The following is a 19,631-nucleotide window of genomic DNA, read 5'->3' on the forward strand; positions in this document are numbered from 1 at the left end:
CTCCATATTGCTGGGGAGCACAGGCTTTGAACACCCACAGGCTGACACCATCCGGGCCTGCAGCCTCGCTTGGGTGGAGACGTTTCAGCTGTCTTCTCACCTGTTCAGCTGTGAAGCCCATCGTGGTGGTTTCAGGTGGGGGAGGGTGTAGTCACGAGAGTAGGGTGGGGAGCTGTGAGGAGGGGTAGGAGGGGAGAGTGGAGTATGTGTTGGTTGGGGGCCGACAACAATGAATCATGTGAGGGATGGGCAGGGGCCACAGTGTCAAATCTGTTGAAAAACAGGTTAAGTTCATTGGCCCTGTCCACACTGCCTTCAGCTCCTTTGCTGATGGTTTGCCGGAACCCAGTGATGGTCCTCCATCCCTCCTACCCACACACATGCACTGCCCACCAAGCCCAGGACAGGTCGTCTTGTTCAGCCTCCAGTGGACATGGATTTGTAGAACTGGGCTCCGACTTCCCCACCAGACTTGGAATATTGGATACAACATCTCAATAAATTAGTATGAAATCTGAGTGGAGAGACAACTTTGCATCTTTGTTCACCTAACTTTGGACACAAAGCCAAAGTTAAACAAAGAGTAGTATGGAAAGAGAATTTAGAGGTGGGGAGACAACATTAGCTTCAGCAAGAGTACATTGCTTTTAAGAATACATTGATACATCAGTCCACCTCCCTTCCCGATCTCTTATTTGCTTTGATATTAAACTGCCCAGTAGTAATTCAACCGAGCAAATGTTGAAGGACTAGATAAGATGGATGTGGAGAGGATGTTTCCTATGGTGGGGGCATCCTGAACTAGACGGCACAGCCTCAAAATTGAGGGGCAAGGTAAGGAGGATTTTTCCCCCCACCAGAAAGTAGTAAATGTGTGCAATGCTCTGCGACAGATTGCAGCGAGGTCAATTCTGTGGGTATATTTAAGGTGGAAATTGATAAGTTTCCTGAATGGTCAGGGCATCAAAGGTTATGGAGAGAAGGCAGGTGTATTGGGTTGAGTGGGATCTGGGAATCAGCCATGACGGACTGGTAGAGCAGACTCGATGGGCTGAATGGCCTAACTCTGCTCCCATGACTTATAGTATTGGATGTCCTGCCATGCCCTCCATCTCATTTATGGAAGTGCAAAGATGAAAATGTTTAAGTTTGACGAAAAGAGGTACAGCATCAAGGCTACAGATGATAGGAGATAAGGACATTACAAAACAGAGCATAACAGTTTACGATTATCATAAAAACAGAACTGTCGGGAAACTGGTACAAGACTGCAGATGAGAACTTCTCAGAATGAAGTCAGAAGCTCAGTTTGAAAAGAAACTGAAACCAATATTGTAAACTGCTCTGTTTAACATGTTCACCTTTACAAAGGTAAAGACATGGAATCTGCTGTGGGGTAGAATACATTGTTCTTTCCAAAAATTGAAGGTCATGGCAGTATAACCAATACCGTAGTTGCACAGTTTAGCAACATCAAAAGATCAAAAGAGGAAGCAGTGGTGGTGTGGCAGTTCAGGAGATGCTGTGGCCAAGTGACTCACATTGATGAGAGTTGGACGAAAGCCAAGGAAGTTGCTGTGACTACAAATAGATGGAAGCTCCACCAGTCTGAACAAAGGTGGTCAAGTGTTGGAAGGAACAGTAAGCTGCAACATAATGGCTATGCCAAGTGTGAAAGTAGTAATTCATTTAATGCTGCTTTATTGCAATGCAAAGGGCAGATAAACAATGGAGCAATTCAATTTCTCCAGTTAGGGAATTAAGAACTGGAGGATGTAGGCTTAAGGTGAGAGGAGAAATATTTATTAGGAACTTGAGGGGCAACTTTTTCCACACAGAGGTTGGTCCATATATGAAATGAGCTCCCAAAGGTAATAACACACGCAGAGAGAACAATAACATTTAAAAGGCATTTGCACAGGAAGATGGATAGAAAAGGTTTGAAGGTTATGGACCAAATAAGTCTAGCTTGGGTGGGCACCTTAGTCAGCACGAACCAGATGGGAAAAGGGGCTTCTTTCTGTACTACAGAACTATAACTGTTTAACAAAAAAAAAGGTACAGATGTTTAGATCCCACAATATGTTCATGGACTTCAGAAAGATATGCTAAAGACAAAGTGGTAGTTTGCAAGGACAATAAGATTAGGGACAATTTAAAGAAAATGAAGGGGGCTGATAAGGGGAGTTTTCAATAAAAACCATCAAATCTGGAAGTTAGAACCATTGAAAACCTACAGCACAATACAGGCCCTTTGCCCCACAAAGCTGTGCCGAACATATCCCCCACCTTAGAACCACCTATATCCAGGCTTTACCTATATCCCTCTATTTTTCTAAGCTCCATGTAGCCATCCAGGAGTCTCTTAAAAGACCCTATCATTTCCACCTCCACCACTGGCAACCCATTCCATGCATTCATCGCTCTGCATTAAAAAAAACTTACCCTGACATCTCCTCTGTACCTACTTCCAAGCACCTGAAAAATATGTCCTCTCGTGCTAGCTATTTCAGCCCTGGGGAAAAGCCTCTGAACATCCAAACAATCAATGCTTCTCATTATCTTGTACCCCTCAATCAGGTCACCTCTCATACTCCGTCGCTCCAAGGAGAGAAGGCCAAGTTCACTCAACCTATTCTCATAAGGCATGCACCCCAATCGAGGCAACGTCCTTGTAAATCTTCCCTGCGCCCTTTCTATGGTTTCCACATCCTTTCTGTAGTGAGGCAACCAGACCTGAGCACAGTACTCCAAGTGGGGTCAGACCAGGGTTCATATAGCTGCAACATTACCTCTCGGCTCCTAAATTCAATTCCACAATTGATGAAGGCCAATGCACTATATGCCTTCTTAACCAGAGCCAACCTGCATAGCAGCTTTGAGTGTCCTATGGACTCGGAACCCCAAGATCCCTCTTATCCTCCACACAGCCAAGAGTCTTACCATTAATACTATATTCTGCCATCATATTTTACTGACCAAATTGAACCACCTCACACTTATCTGGGTTGAACTCCATTTGCCACCTCTCAGCCCAGTTTTGCATCCTATCAATGTCCCGCTGTAACCTCTGACAGCCCTCCACACTATCAACACTCCCGATCTTTGCAAATTTACTAACCCATCCCTCCACTTCCTCATCCAGGTCATTTATAAAAATCACAAAGTGTACGGGTCCCAGAACAGATCCCTCAGGCACACCACTGGTCACCAGCCTCCATGCAGAATATGACCCATCTACAACCACTCTTTACCTTCTGTGGGCAAGCCAGTTCTGGCTCCACAAAACAATGTCCCCTTGGATCCCATGCCTCCTTCCTTTCTCAATAAGCCTTGCATGGGGTATCTTATCAAATACCTTGCTGAAATCCATATACACTACATCTACTGCTCTACTTTCATCAATGTGTTTTGTCAATCCTCAAAAAATTCAGTCAGGTTTGTTAAGGCATGACCTGCCTTTGACAAAGCCATATTGATTATTCCTAATAATATTATGCCTCTCCAAATGTTCATAAATCCTGCCTCTCAATATCTTCTCCATCAATTTACCAACCATTGAAGTAAGACTCACTGGCCTATAATTTCCCTTTCTACTCCCTTTCTTAAATAAGGGAACAACATCTGCAACCTTCCAATCCTCCGGGACTTCTCCCATCTTCATTGATGATACAAAGATCGTTGCCAGAGGCTCAGTAATACCCTCCCTCACTTCCCACAGTAGCCTGGGGTACATCCCATCCGGTCCCGGTGACTTATCCAACTAGATGCTTTCCAAAAGCTCCAGCACATCCTCTTCCTTAATATCTACATGCTCAAGCTTTTCAGTCGGCTGCAAGTCATCCCTACAATTGCCAAGATCCTTTTCCATAGTGAAATACTGAAGCAAAGTATTCATTAAGTACCTCCACTATTTCCTCCTCTTCCTTAAGTTGGGTAGTAACTAATTTAGCGAAAATGGTATCAACGGATGGATAAGGTACATTACAGAAAGCTAGAAAGTAATTAGAGTAAGTAAATGGTCTGAGCAGAAGCCAATGGGAAAGCTCTGGTAGGCAAGGAGAGTAAAGTTATACAGATGTTCTTTAGTGTGTAAAAAAAAGTAATCTAACCATCTCTCAACAGTTCTTTTGTGGGAAGTTTTCAAAGGCAGTGGAGTGACAGAGAGAAAAAAAACAAGGTCAAAACTGGAAAGAAAATCTTTAGATACCTTTGCTCTTCCGAAGGAGAGATGGTTCTGGCAGAGTTGCATGTGTTCAACATGGTGGATAGCTCTCAAAGCCAATTATGCAGCAGAAAGACCACAAGACATTAGAGCAGAATTAGGCTATTCAACCCATCAAACATGCTTCACCATTTGATCTAGGCTAATCTATTATCCCTCTCAATCCTTCTCCTACCTTCCCCTTCCCCCACCCCCCATTTTTGACACCTTTAATTATCAAGAACTTACCAACCTCTAACTTGGCCTCCACAGCTATCTGTGGCAATGAAGTTCACAGATTCACCATCCTCTAAAGAAATAGCTCGTTAAATAAAATGCTCACGTTTGCAATGCTTGCAAATGAAGCAAAGAAGAGGGCTCTCTGTTGGGGGAATAAAAACACCAGCCCTGGTCCACATGTGATCCAATGATTTATTTTGACTTATTCCGATTTATTTGCTCATCCATGTATAGCGATTAAATCTCTTCTTTTGCTCAAGGATGAGAAAACTAAACAAAAAGAGCCATTCATTGTAATCATCAGCAGTAAATCGAACCATTCTTTTCATTTTAAATCTTCGTCTCCATTTAGGTTTTGCATGGGAATTTCACTATGGCAAGAATCCCACACTAGAGTCGTGACCGGGAAAAAAAAACTTGAAAACAATTAAAAAAAAAACAAAATTAAAACCCTTCAGTTACATTAATTCAAAGGTGCAGCTTTTAAGAACTGTCTTTCAAATACTGACAAGCAATTTCTTTTCTTGCTGCAACACGCAGCACAAAGCAGGTTTCCACTGTAGCTGAAAGCTCTTCAGTGAATTGTGAAGTTATACACATTGGTCTGTGACTGAAGGTCTGAACCTTAACCATTCCACAGCAATCACTGCATCGCTAAGAGTCACTTAATCAGCTGCTTTACCCTAACTATTCAGCTCCGTGTCAACTCCTTCTGCAAGTGACTCTGACAACAATCACTTACATTCTTAAGATATCTTTAACATAAAAAAGGTATACAAAGGATCTTCACTGGAATTATTAAACAAAATTGGACGTGGGATCCGAAAAGGAAATACAAGCAGAAAGCTGAAGTAGGTTTTGAAGATTCAGGAAGAGGAGTAAAGGTTTACAGAGTTCATTGAGGGTTTCTGCAAGAGATGAACTGAACTAAGGAATGAAAGGATGAGCGAAAGAGACAACTAATATGGCTGGGGTATTACAGTGAATCTCATTCGATAACTTAATTTTAACACTTTAACACTTTACATAACCTGAACTAACCAACCAAAGGAAACCATAATCCGTGCCCTTTCTACAAACACTCTACTTCTATTAATGAATCCATACCCTTTCTGTACTTGAATTACATTGGCTCATGGCCCAAAGTCAGTTTTAACCTTATCCTTGGTTTCAAATCTCTCCCCATGATCCTTTCATATTGCCAATCAACATCTCAAATATATACAGCAATTAAAAATATAAAGGATATCCCAGTGGGTTTCACAATTGCTTTTTTAAGCAAAATTAGGACTTCAAGCTACTTAATGAGGTCTTAGGTCCGATTACCAAAAACTGTCTAATAACCCAACGTGTGAAAAGGAAGATATTTAGATCGACAATTTTAGAGTTCAGGGCCTAGATAGCTAAAGTGGAGGCAGCAGCTGATGGTGGAGCAACCAAAATCCTTAGCATGCATGGAGCCAGAACTCAGTGAAGGCTGAGATTTAGGAGCAATTTTGGGCTGGAGGAGGTTAAAAACAATAAGGAGATATACGAGAAGGACGATAAATTAAAACTGAGACAATTAGGTCAGAAGCTACCTCAGCAGACTCCAGGGCTGAAGATTAAAAAGAACATGTCAGAAGAAGATATGGAAAGCAAAGTTTAAGGTTAGATAAAGTTTAAAGAGGGAGGTGGACTGAGGGAGATCGAGGAAAGATGTGGGAATATTAGAAGATTGGAACAATCAAGTGTAGAGCTAACTTCTATGTTGGCTGATGTCTCAGCAGTGGATCAGCTGAACTAAGGGTAGAACCATCAACAATTACCTCTCTCCTGAGAAATTTAAGAGGCCAAAGGCTTCTGAGGTAATACTTTGGGAACAGGAGAAGCATTACAAAAAATTCACTGGCTACATAAAATAATGTGGGGATGAAGCATCAGCCAGCTGGAGAACAGTTAACAGAAGTCAAATCTATTATGTGCAGATAGTTCAAGTTCAATGGGAGAGAGGAAAATTACTTTATCAAAAATGCAATCATTTTGGATATAATTTGTGGCTTTGATTAGGTTCATTTCACTACCATCACCAGGTACAGTAGTAGAATGCATTCAAATGCAAATTGCAGTAACAGACTGCAGAATTAACTACACAAAAATTTGGAAAAGTGATAGTGTTCAAAGAGGAAGTTGTGCTTTTGCAAGCGATGGTGGGTGATGACAGTCCAACAATCCAGGGGTGAGATCAGTACAGTATCTTTCTTGACTTGAGATACACACCATGAGCTAAGCAGCTTCTTCCTCAAATTTTCAATAACTGTAATTAGTGATAGTGGTTGACGAGGAATTGTTTGCATATAAAAATAGAAAAAAGCTAACAAGCTATCATCTCTCTCCATGAATGTTCAACCCTTCCCTTCATGTGACCACGACCATCCACGTGGCAAGCACACTTAATTTAATATTATCTGCAAATGTTATGGGAAAGTATTTACAATCACAAGACAAAATGAACTCTATTTAGGGATGAAAATAATGAAAAGAATGAGAAAAATGCTTAGAGCTACCCCACGAGTTATAATCATTGAGAATTGCTAATTTCTACAGCAAGAGACACAATTTTGACTAAATCCTGTGTCATACTGAAGAGTTGTTTCCTGAAACAGGAACCCTCAGTAACTTGTTTTATATAGAGCTTTCTATATCCCAAAACAATCCTGGGTACCAGCAAGCAACATTTGGCAGTCAGACTTTGGGATAGTTGGCCGAAGGTTTGATATAATAAATAAATTGAATTGACTTGATTACTAACATCCTTCATATACATGAGGTGTAAAAAGCTTTGTTACATCTCCGTCTGAATGTGCAATTTATAGTAATTTATAATAAAAAGTATGTACATCAGGACAGTCAATATAACACAGAAATACAATTGTACCAGTAGGAATTAATCAGTCTGATGGCCTGGTGGAAAAAGCTGTCTTGGAGCCTGTTGATCCTGGCTTTTATGCTACAATACTGTTTCCGGGATGGTAGCAGCTGAAACAGTTTGTGGTTGGGTGACTTGGGTCCCCAATGATCCTTCGGACTCTTTTGACACACTTGTCTTTGTAAGAGTCCTGAATAGTGGGAAGTTCACATCTACAGATGCACTGGGCTGTCCACAACACTCTCTGCAAAGTCTTGCAATTGAGGGACGTACAGTTCCCATACCGGGTAGGGATAAATCAAAAATAAAGTCAGATTTTTAAGATCAAACATTTGGAGAAGGAAATATCAAGAGAAGTACCAAAACTTGAACACTTGGTAACTGGAGGCAAGACAGCAGGGAGAAGCAATTGACTCTGAGCTGGTCAAGATCAAAAATGAAGGAATGCATAAAGTGTTGCAATCACAACTCAATGGGAATTACAACTAAGTTTTGGTTAGTTTAGTATTAAACTGACAAAACAGAATAAGGGATTCTCCCGCATGGCCAGAATTACATGAGGATGGCTAAATGCAATGCAAGGTAGGCCCAAGAAAAGGAGAAGCCCAATGATACATGCTAAGTGGGATATAGACAGAGTTGATAACATGAATCGATGATCAAATAAAACGCCAAAGACCTGGGCAGTCTGACTCAGACTGCTGGCACTTCTCTGATCATCAACAAACAAAAATCACTAGAGAGAAAATACATACTGTGGTGAGATAGACTTCTGAACATATTCATCTCTCTGACTGGTAGGATTGTTTTATGCATGCTGAAATTGTACAAACTATGAAACTTTAATCCCTAGTGGACATGCAAGTACTGTACTATGTTTAAGTACAGATTAATGCGAACTGACTACAACTAGCGCAAGTGTGACCATTATAACAAAGCGGAACTCTAGACTCTCAAACATTTCAGTCTACGTCACAAATCAAAAAGGCTGGGTCACCCAGCAGACACCCGGCGAAGAGAACATTCTCAGGACACGCCAATCTCAGGACACTCCCTAGGTACATTGAATTTTCTGTTATAAAATGCTACACTGCGGTTTTACACACTTCTCGGACACAGTCTGAAACCAGATTCATCCAGAGAGCTGGAATAAATCTCAACAGCAGGAAGCTATTTACAAACAAACCCCGACGCTACTGGTTCCCTTTCCAAGGGCAGCCCCGCGAGTTGCAAAGCGCGCATCCACCTGAAGTGACCAACACCGCGTGGGGAATTCCTCGCGTTCACAACCGGGCAACGTTCTCGAGGTGTTTACAAAATGAAGAGACGATGAAGATCCATTTCCAACAATTACCCCAGGTAGATCCTGTGGGATGGAGAAACAGCCAGCCTGCTAAAGGCATGCCTTTATTGGTGCCCGTTTCTTTCCCAATTCAGATCAGCAGTTTGACAGGGGAATTTGATTTTAATATGCATTCGATCAGCCTCCCAATGTCCTTTTGGTTCTCTCCACTTCAGACTAACTAAGCAGCACCGAGACCAGGTTTCTGATCAACAACAGCAGAACTCCCAATTTAAAAAGATTAATAACCATACTGTAGTTTGCATGGGTATAATGAAGCCCCAGATAGTGAGTTCCCATTAAGATTCTGAATAAAGCAATGCAATTGAAAGCTGCCAAAATACACGGACTTTCCCCTCAGCCCTGGGGCCGCGGACATGTTCTGCTCAGGCCGGCACAAGACTTAAAAGGAAGCGAGGCCCCCGCACCGAGGAGAAGCGACAACAAGGAGGGAAACGTACCGTCCACCGCCTCCCGGTCGCTGATGTGTTGCAGGTTGCAGCCCGTGTCCTCCCGGCTGATGTCGGTGTCGGTGCGGTAGGTCTCCAGGCGAGCGTGGTTCCTCCGCAGTTTGGGGCTGGACGAGACGCAGCACGAAGTGGTGTTCCCCATCTTTCTCCGGCCTGGCTCCCTCGCCGAATGGAGCTTTTAATCCTCCCCTTGACTGAATGAAGGTTTCGGACCGAGCCCGAGGGAAATAGGTTTACCTCACTCGCCACACACACACAAAACAAAAAATTACCAGGGGGTGGAGGGGTAAGAAATCAGTGTCCGATCAGAGATACACCCTCATCCGGCCACAGCGAGCACTGCACGGCCATCTGAAAGAAGCCGGCGAGCTTTCTCCCTTCTTCCTCTCCTCAGGCTGACTGACCCGAAGCAGCCGAACAGTTCATCTCCGCTCCCTTCTCTATCATCATTCACACGGCTAGGGCATGTTTTCTTCAAAAAAAAAAACACCACTTATTAAAAGTTATCTAAAATCAGACATCCTTCAATGAGGGCGAAAAAAATAAGCGCAGAGTTTTCAGACGAAGCCCCACATCCCCCACGAAGTGTGTATCTGAAATGGTGACTTTATCTTCCTAAACAGACACACAGTTAACAGCAGTGCGGTGTAACCAATCTGCCGGAGGAGTTCCGGTTCAAGGGTGGCGACTACAAAATGCTACTGAGTAACACCCAGAAGATGAGATCCAGTGCTCTGAAGCGAGCCAGTATTCCAGCCCTTTCCCCGTGGGCAGAACAGAGCCCCGGTCTCAAGGCAAGACACTCCCCTTTATTCTGTTCAAAAAATGGCACCCCTCCGACTGTTTCGCATCGAAAGCACCCGATTTTGACACGCCCCCTCCCATTCTCTTAAAGTCGATGACATGCAATTCTCCCACGCCACCAACCAGTGTTTGCCCTGTCCCTAAATAACTGCACTTTCCAACGGAGTTGTCCAGTTATAGTAATCCAAGAGAAAAATACTGCAGATTACACTCCTCCCTCACCATCACCACACAAACACCCTCCCTACACCTCATTTCCAGCCCTTCATGGATTTGCTGAATGATAATGATTAAAAATAAATGTGCCTAAGAGATTTATCACTGCTTGTGTAACGTTAAGTCTCCAAGATAGCAGATTGGTTAAGGAAACAAAAAAAATGCCTTGGGATCCAAGGGAAAGTGGCAAGTCGTTTTAAAAGTTGGTACGACGACAAAAAGAAAAAAAGTGGCAGTTTTTAAACTATTGAGCACATCTACATGAAATACTGTCATAGGAAAGCAGCATCCATCATTAGAGATCCCCACCACCCAGGCCATGCTCTCTTCTCGCTGCTAACATCAGGTAGCAGAGCCTCAGGGCTCCTACCACCATGTTCAAAAACAGTTACTACCCCTTAACCATCAAGTTCTTGAACAAAAGGGATAACTATCATCAATTTCACTTCCCCCATCATCGAAATATCCCCACAACCAATGACCTCACTTTCAATGACTCTATCTCATTATCTCATGTTCTTATTTATTGCTATTTAATTAATACTTGCATTCGCACAGCTTGTTGTCTTCTGTAACCTGGTTGATCTTTCATTGATTCTGTTATAGTTACTATTCTATAGATTTGCTGAGTATGTCTGCAGGAAAATACATGCATGTACTTTCATAATATTTAATTTGAATTTTTGAACTTCGATTCACAGCTGCATTCAATGGATGTCCAGAGGATTCAGAACTAGGCTCCCTGCTTCTGTGGTATATATGAATAATTTGGATGTACTGTAAACATAAGGGTCATCAATAAGTCCTTGTGATAGCAACATTGATGTCACTCGTGGTGAGGAGGATATTTTAGGGTGCAGAAAGCAGGCGATTAGGTCAGAAGTGGTGAATAGAGATGAAACCCAAGTCAAGTTGATTGCCATTTAACTATATAGATGTATATAACACATGTAACCATATAACGTATGTAGAAACAAGACAGCATTTCTCCAATTCAGGGTGGAAAGCACAGAAGAACACATAACACACGATAATTTATGAAGGTAAGGATAAGATCTACAGATGAATCATACATAAATAACAAACTAAAGTGCATTAATATTAAATATTGTAAGGTACGGAACAGATTAACCAGTGACCTCTATGACTATGATGCGGCAAGGAGTTCAGAAGCCTAATAGGCTGGGAGAAGAAGCTGTTTCTCATCCTGACCACTTTTGTTTTTTATGCATCATAGTCTCCTGCCTGATGGTAGAAAGTCAAAGAGGTTGCTGGATGGATGTGTGGGATCCTTAATAATACTAAGCATCCTGCATATGCAGCACTCCTAATAAATGTCCCCAATGAATGGTAGGGATCGTCTCAGCTGTTCTCACTGTCCTTTGTAGGGACTTCTGGTTTGATGCTCAACAGCTCCCATACCAGGTGGAGATGCAACTTCTCAGGACTTTCTCAACAGTACTTCTGTAAAATGCATTTAAGTTGGGGGTATGGTGGGGAAGCCTTGTTTGCCTCAATCTTCTTGGGAATTTCTGTAAAAAATATAAGGTATTACAGTTAGAAAGAGAAAACAAGACAAGAGAAAACACAAATAACAGATAGACTGAGGAACAGATAATAGAAACAATATTTGCTCTGTCCCCGAGTAACTGCACTCTTCACTCACAACCAAGCTAGCATCTCCCCTACCTCACAAAAACTTTTCCTACACCTTAAAATATTTCATTCCTAACTCTTCCTGGTTTCAAAGTTTAAAGTACAAAGTTCAACACAAATTTATTACGAAGTACATATATACAACCCTGCGATTCATTTTCTTGCAGGCAATCACAGTAAGTATAAGAAACACTGTAGAATCAATGAAGGGCTGCACCCAACATGATGAGCAAAAAAAGAACAAACTGTGCAAATACAAAAAGAAAGATAAAAGAAGAAATAATAATAATAAATACTATAAATGATCAATAAATATTGAGCACATGAGATGAAGAGTCTTTCAAAGTGTTTCCATAGGCTGTGGGAACAGTTCAGTGATGGGTTTGGTGAAGTTACCCTTCTGGTTCAAGAGCCTGATATTTGAGGGGTAATAACTGTTCCTGAACCTGGTGGTGTGGGTCCTGAGGCTTCTTCCTGTACCTTCTTCCTGATAGCAGCAGCGAGAAGAGAGCATGGCCTGAGTGGTGGGGTTCCTCGATGATGGATGTAGCTTTCTTACAACAGCACTTCATGTAGATGTGCTCAATGGTGGGGAGGTCTTTACTTGTGATGGACTAGGCCATACCTACTACTTTTCGTAGGCTTTTCATACAAGGGCATTTATGGAGAGGGATAAACAGTTGAAGTTTCAGGCTGAGACCGTTCATCAACACTGGAAAGGAAAGGGAAAGATGCCATAACAAGAAGGTGGGGGGGAAGGGGAAGGAGAACAAGCTAGAAGGTGATAGGTGAAGCCAGGTGGGTGGGGTGGAGCATAACGTAAGAAGCTGGGAGGTGATCGGTGGAAATGGCAAGTGTCTGGAGAAGAAGGAAAGTGATAAGAGAGGAAATGGATTGTAAGAGAAAGGGAAGAAGGAAGGAAACCAGGGGAAAGGTGAGCAGAAGAGGTAAGAGGCCAGAATGGGGAATTGAAAAAGAGAGAAGAGGCAGGACAAAAAAATTAATGGAAGATGGGGAAATCGATGTTCATGCCATCATGTTGGAGGTTACTAGACGGAATATGAAGTGTTGTCCCTCCAAGCTGAGATTGGCCTCACTATGGACCAACATGTCAGAACAGGAATGAGGATAGGAATTAAAATGGTTGGCTATTGGGAAATTCCACTTTTTGCAGATGGAGCTGAGCTTCTCAACAAAGCGGTCTCCCAACCTACATAAGTCTAACCAATCTAAGTCGAAGTCGCTTTTTATTGTTATTTCAACCATAACTGCTGGTACAAGGTAGAGAAGTCTGCATTGAGAGTACCAAGTACAGTAGGTGACACCATTTTATTAGGAGGTGAAATGTTGCCTCACTGGGAAGAACTGTTAGAAGTGGTGAATGGGCTGTTGTAGCTCTTCTGCCACTTGCAGGGATAAATGCCAGGAGGGAGGTTAGTAGGGAGGAATGAATGGATAAAGGAATCACAGAGTAAGTGATCTAGAAACATAGAAAACCTACAGCACAAGACAGGCTCTTCGGCCCACAAAGCTGTGCCAAACATGTCCTTACCTTAGAAATTACCTAGGGTTACCCATAGCCCTCTATTTTTCTAAGCTCCATGTACCAACCTCTGTAGAAAATGGAGAGTGGGGGTGGGGGGGAAGATGTATTTGGTGATAGGGTCCCATTGAAGATGGAGAAGTTACTGAGAATGATGTGACAACAAACTCTATCCCAGTTACAGCGTCAGGAACATGGGGATATCTCGGAAATGGAAGAGATGTGAGGGGAGGCAGCATCAATAGTGGAGGAAGGGAAACCATATTCTTTAAAGGAGGAGGACATTTATGATGCCCTAGAAAGGAAGGATCCTGGGAATGATTGTGGCAGAGACAAAGGAACTGATTAACTGAAATTAAAATGCAAACGCAAGGAAATCTGCAGATGCTGGAAATTCAAGCAATACACACAAAATGCTGGAGGAACACAGCAGGCCAGGCAGCATCTATAGGAAGAAGTACAGTCGATGTCTCAGGCCGAGACCCTTCATCAGGACTAACTGAAAGAAGAGATAGTAAGAGATTGAAAGTGGGAGGTGTAGGGGGAGATCCAAAATGATAGGAGATGACAGGAGGGGGACGGATGAAGCTAAGAGCTGAAAAGGTGATTGGCAAAACAGATATGCAGCTGGAGAAGAGAATGGATCATGGGACGGGAGGCTTAGGGAGAAAGAACGGGGGAGAGGAGCACCAGAAAGATATGGAGAGCAGGCAAGGAGTGTTTTTGAGAGGGGCAGAGAGAAAGAGAAAAGAAAAAAAAAAGGAATGGGGTAAGAAGGGGAGGAGGGGCATTAACGGAAGTTAGAGAAATCAATATTCATGCCATCAGGTTGGAGGCTACCCAGATGGAATATAAGGTGTTGTTCCTCCAACCTGAGTGTGGCTTCATCTTGACAGTAGAGGAGGCCATGGATATACATATCAGAATGGGAATGGGACGTGGAATTAAAAATGTGTGGCCACTGGGAGATCCTGCTTTCTCTGGCGGACAGAGTGTCGGGTTCAGCGTCAGGTCTCACCAATATATCGAAGACCATACTGGGAGCACTGGATGCAGTATATCACAACAGCCGACTCATAGGTGAAGTGTCGCCTCCCACAGTGTCTCCCAGTGAATTCAGTGGGGTAGGACCAGGCAGAAATAATGGCCCTACCTGGACAGTAAGGTTTGTTGATCTTAAATAGGAGGAAGAAACAAGCAGTGCAGAGTAAAAGGGCTATGATGTTGGTGGCAGTGGATGGGAGTTCTCCAGTGTTGATGAGGGTGGTGATGGTGTTGGAGACAATGTTCTTATTGTCCTGAGTGGGGCCCTTATCAAGGGGTAAGTTAGAGGAGGTGTCTGAGAGTTGCCACCTGGCCCCAGCAAGGTAGAAGGCAGTCTGTTATACTACTCAGCTCTTCTCTAAGTTTACGGTCATTGCAGGAAAGTATAGGGGGATAATCAGAAATATATTCTTTACACAGAGTGTGGTGGGTACATGGAACACCCTGCTAGGGTTGGTGCTAGAGGCAGAAACTCTTAGATGGGCACATGGATATTAGAAAAATGGAGGGTTTTGTAGGAGGTAAGAGTTATATTGATCTTAGGGTAGGTTAAAAGGACACATAACATTGTGGTCCAAAGGCCCTGTACAATGCTGCAATGTTCTATGTTCTATGAAACATACAGAGAAATTTGTCATTTGTATTCAGCGTTTCCTTTATTTTACAGCTACGGCATTGCTCTGGGCAGGAAATTTTTACATGGCCTGAAAACTGTGTGGCACTTTAATAAAACATTAATTAAAACATTTAATTAATAAAACATTTAATTAAAACATTAGGTAAAAGAAAGTAATAGCTGCACATTGACAAAAGCTATGTGTATGGGAGCATTTCAGTTCCTATGCGGCCATGCGGCCACGCAGTTTAGAGGGAACAGTGTTTGTGTTAACAACCAACACAACCTAATAATGTGCTGGAGCAGCCTGCAAATGTTGTCACACATTCCATTGCCAACACAGCAAGCCCACAATCAAAATCGGAATCAGGTTTATTATCACCAGGATGTGTTGTGAAATTTGTTAACTTAGCAGCAGCAGTTCAATGCAATACATATATAGAAGAAAGTAGAAAAAAATAATAATAAAATAAGTAAGTAAATCAGTTACAGTATATGTATATTGGATAGATTAAAAATCATGCAAAAAGCAGAAATACTATAAATAAAAAAAAGTGAGGTAGTGTCCAAGGGTTCAATGTCCACTTAGGAATCGGATGGCAGAGGGGAAGAAGCTGTTCCTGAATCACTGATTGTGTGCCTTCAGACTTCTGTACGTCCTACCTGATGGTAACAGTGAGAAAAGGACATGGAGTGATATGGACTTTGTGTTGCAGAAGGGACTAGTTTAGTTTGGCTTTAATTGCTAATTTAATTAGTTCTGCACAGTATTGTGAGCCAAGAAACATGTTTCTGAGCTGTACTGTTCCATGTTGTATGTTCTATACAGCGCGTTCACTAACAAGGAAGCATGCTTATTTGTAAGTTAATTGGCAAAGGGATCAGTGGAATACAAAGTAAAACACTCAGTCTCATCAGGCGATTTGGAATTTACTGCCCAAAACTCAGGCAAATTCTAAAGCATTCTTCATATTTAAAAAAAACCTGCCCAGCCACATACCAAAAGTTGGTAAATGGGATTAAAGTGAAGTCCATATTTTACTTACATCAACATGATAAGCTGAATAACCCTGTTGTCTATAGCAAATTTCTATAATCTCTGTGCGATCAATGTTTTTCTTGACTAGATATATGAAAGTGATTCAAGACAATAGATAGAAAATGAAATTGTCTGATGATATGCTTTATTTGTAAGTGTACATAGAAACATACAATGAATTGCATTGTTTGTGTCAAATCAAATCAGCTAGGATTTCCACCACCAAAATAGAGTGCCCACAACTTGCTAACCCTAACCCACGTGATCACGGGGAGAATGTATAACCTCCAGGCTTCAGATGTTTCAGAAAGGACAGGAAGGGAGGCAAAAGAGGTGTGGGTGTGGCACTGCTGAACAGAGATAGCTGCAGAAAAGGAGGAAGTCAAAGAGAGTATGTCTACTGAGTCTCTGTAGGTGGAAGTTAGAAACAGGAAGGGGTCAATAACTCTACTGGGTGGTTTTTATAGAACACCTAATAGTAGCAGGGACATCAAGGAACAGATAGGCAGACAGATTCTGGAACAGTGCACTCATAACATGGTTGTCGTGATGGGAGATTTTAACTTCTCCAGTATTGATTAGCATCTCCCTAGAGCATGGGGTTTAGATGGGGTGGAATTTGTTAGGTGTGTTCAGGAAGGTTTCCTGACACAATATGTAGATAAGCCTACAAGAGGAGAGGCTGTACTTCAACTCCTTTACCACAGCATTGGAGAGGGATAGGAGCAGACAAGTCAGGAAGATGTTTAATTGGAGTAAGGGGAAATATGAAGCTATCAGGCAGGAACTTGGAAGCATAAGCAGGAAGCAGATGTTCTCAGGAAAATGTACAGCAGAAATGTGGCAAATGTACAGGGGATATTTGTGTGGTGTCCTGCATAGGAATGTTCCAATAAGATAGGGAAAGGATGTAATGGTACAGAAACTGTGGTGTACATAGGCTGCAGAAAATCTAGTCAAGAAGAAAAAGAAACAGTTTAGGACCAATCAAGTGTGACAGTGGAAAAGTGTGTATGGAACCGGAGGAGATTGCTGAGGTACTTAATGAATACTTTGCTTCAGTATTCACTACGGAAAATGATTTTGGCAATTGTAGGGATGACTTACAGTGGATTGAAAAGCTTGGCCATATAGACATTAAGAAAGTGGATTTGCTGGAGCTTTTGGAAAGCATGAAGTTGGTTAAGTCTCTGGGACTGGACAAGATGTACCCCAGACTACTGTGGGAGGTGAGGGAGGAGATTGCTGAGCCTCTGGCAATCTTTGCATCACCAATGGGCAGAGGGAGGTTCCGGAGGGTCGGAGGGTTGCAGATGTTGTTCCCTTATTCAAGAAAGGGAGTAGAGATAGGCCAGGAAATTATAGACCAGTGAGTTTTACTTCAGTGGTTGGTAAAATGATGGAAAAGATCCAGCGGCAGGATTTATGAATATTTGGAGAGGCATTATATGATTAAGGATAGTCAGCATGGCTTTGTCAAAGGCAGGTCATGCTTTATGAGCCTGATTGAATTTTTTGAGGATGTGACTAAACACATTGATGAAGGTAGAGCAGTGGATGTAGTGTATATGGATTTCAGCAAGGTATTTGATAAGATACCCCATGCCAGGCTTATTGAGAAAGTAAGGAGGCATGGGATCCAAGGGCAGCTTGCTTTGTGGATCCGGAATTGGCTTGCCCACAGAAGGAAAAGAGAGGTTGTAGATAAGTCATATTCTGCATGGAGGTTGGTAACCAGTGATGTGCCTCAGGGATCTGTTCTGGGACCTCTGCTCTTCCTGAAGAGTGAGTATAGAGAGCTTGGTAGGAAATTAAAAAGCAGGACCTCGAGGGTGGTAATCTTAGGATTGCTACCAGTGCCACATGCCAGTGAGGGTAAGAATAGAATGCTCGTGGCTGAGGAACTGGTGTAGGGGGTAGGGTTTCAGATTTCAGGATCATTAGGACCTCTTCTGGGGCAGGTGGGACCTGTACAAGAGAAATGGGTTTCACCTGAACTAACAGGGGGACCAATATCTTTGCAGGGAGGTTTGTTAGTGCTATTGGTGGGGGGGGGGCAGAGTTTGAGCGAGGTTTGCAGGGGGATGGGAACCAGAGTGCCAGAGCAAATAGGGAGAGGGGGTGAAAATAAATGATGTTAAAGGTTCATGCAAAGTCACAAATAGAAGGGTTGTGTGTGGTGGTGATAATCTTCTGAGGTGTGTCTATTTCAATGCAAGGAGTATTGTGGGGAAGGCTGACGTGCTGAGGGTGTGGAATGACACGTGGAATTACGACATTGTAGCCAGTAGTGAAACTTGGCTACAGGAGGGGCAGAACTAGCAGCTTAATGTGCCAGGGTTCTGATGTTTCAGACATGATACAGGCAGAGGGATGAAGGGTGGCGGGGTGGCATTGCTAGTCAAGGAAAATGTTACAGCAGTGCTCAGGCAGGACAGATTAGAGGGCTTGTCTACCGAGGCCATATGGGTGGAGCTAACAAACAGGAAAGGTATGACCACATTATTGGGATTGTATTATAGACCACACAATAGTCAGCAGAATTGGAGGAGCAAATCTGCAGTGAGATAGCAGACAACTGCAGGAAACATTAAGTTGTGATAGTAGGGGATTTTAATTTTCCATATATTAATTGGGACTCCTATACTATTAAAGGTCTAGACCGGTTAGAGTTTGTAAAATGTGTTCGGGGAAGTCTTCTAAATCAATATGTACAGGTACCAACTAGAGAGAATGCAATATTAGATCTCCTATTAGGAAACGAGTTAGGACAGGTGACGGAAGTGTGTGTAGGGGAACACTTTGGTTCCAGTGATCATAACACCATTAGTTTCAACTTGATCATGGATAAAGATAGATCTGGTCCTCAGGTTGAGGTTCAAAACTGGAGAAAGGCCAAATTTGACGAAATGAGAAAGGATCTAAAAAGCGTGGATTGGGACAGGTTGTTCCCTGGCAACGATGTGATTGGTAAGTGGGAGGCCTTCAAAGGAGAAATTTTGAGAGTGCAGAGTTTGTATGTTCCTGTCAGAGTTAAAGGCGAAGTGAATTAAGAATAAGGAACCTTGGTTCTCAGGGATACTGGAACTCTGATAAAGAAGAGAGAGATGTATGACATGTATAGGAAACAGAGCAAATAAGGTACTTGAGGAGTATAAAGTGCAAAAAAATACTTAAGAAAGAAATCAGGAGGGCTAAAAGAAGACATGAGGTTGCTTTGGCAGTCAAGGTGAAGGATAATCCAAAGAGCTTCTACAGGTATATTAAGAGCAAAAGGATAGTAAGGGATAAAATTGGTTCACTTGAAGATCAGAGTGGTTGGCTATGTATGGAACCAAAAGAAATGGGGGAGATCTTAAATGGGTTTTTTGCATCTGTATTTACTAAGGAAACTGGCATGGAGTCAATGGAAATAAGGCAATCAAGTAGTGAGGTCATGGAACCTATACAGATTGAAGAGGAGGAGGTGCTTGCTATTTTGAGGCAAATCAGAGTAGATAAATCCCCAGGACCTGACAGTGTATTCCCTCAGACCTTGAAGGAGACTAG

At 42.5% G+C, this 19,631-nt stretch overlaps 1 protein-coding gene across 1 annotated transcript in view; it reads right to left on the reverse strand.

Moving 5' to 3' along the window:
* Positions 1 to 10,198, reverse strand: part of ccny (cyclin Y) — a 242,146-nt gene extending 231,948 nt beyond the window's left edge. Inside the window, exon 1 of the mRNA XM_059971923.1 lies at positions 9,156 to 10,198. Coding sequence (XP_059827906.1) covers positions 9,156 to 9,306 — 151 coding nt within the window. The 5' untranslated portion in view covers positions 9,307 to 10,198. The remainder of the gene's footprint in view (positions 1 to 9,155) is intronic.
* Between the last annotated feature and the right edge of the window lie 9,433 nt (positions 10,199 to 19,631).

The sequence above is a fragment of the Hypanus sabinus genome, chromosome 6 (genome assembly GCF_030144855.1).
Source record: "Hypanus sabinus isolate sHypSab1 chromosome 6, sHypSab1.hap1, whole genome shotgun sequence".
NCBI classification, from domain to species: domain Eukaryota; kingdom Metazoa; phylum Chordata; class Chondrichthyes; order Myliobatiformes; family Dasyatidae; genus Hypanus; species Hypanus sabinus.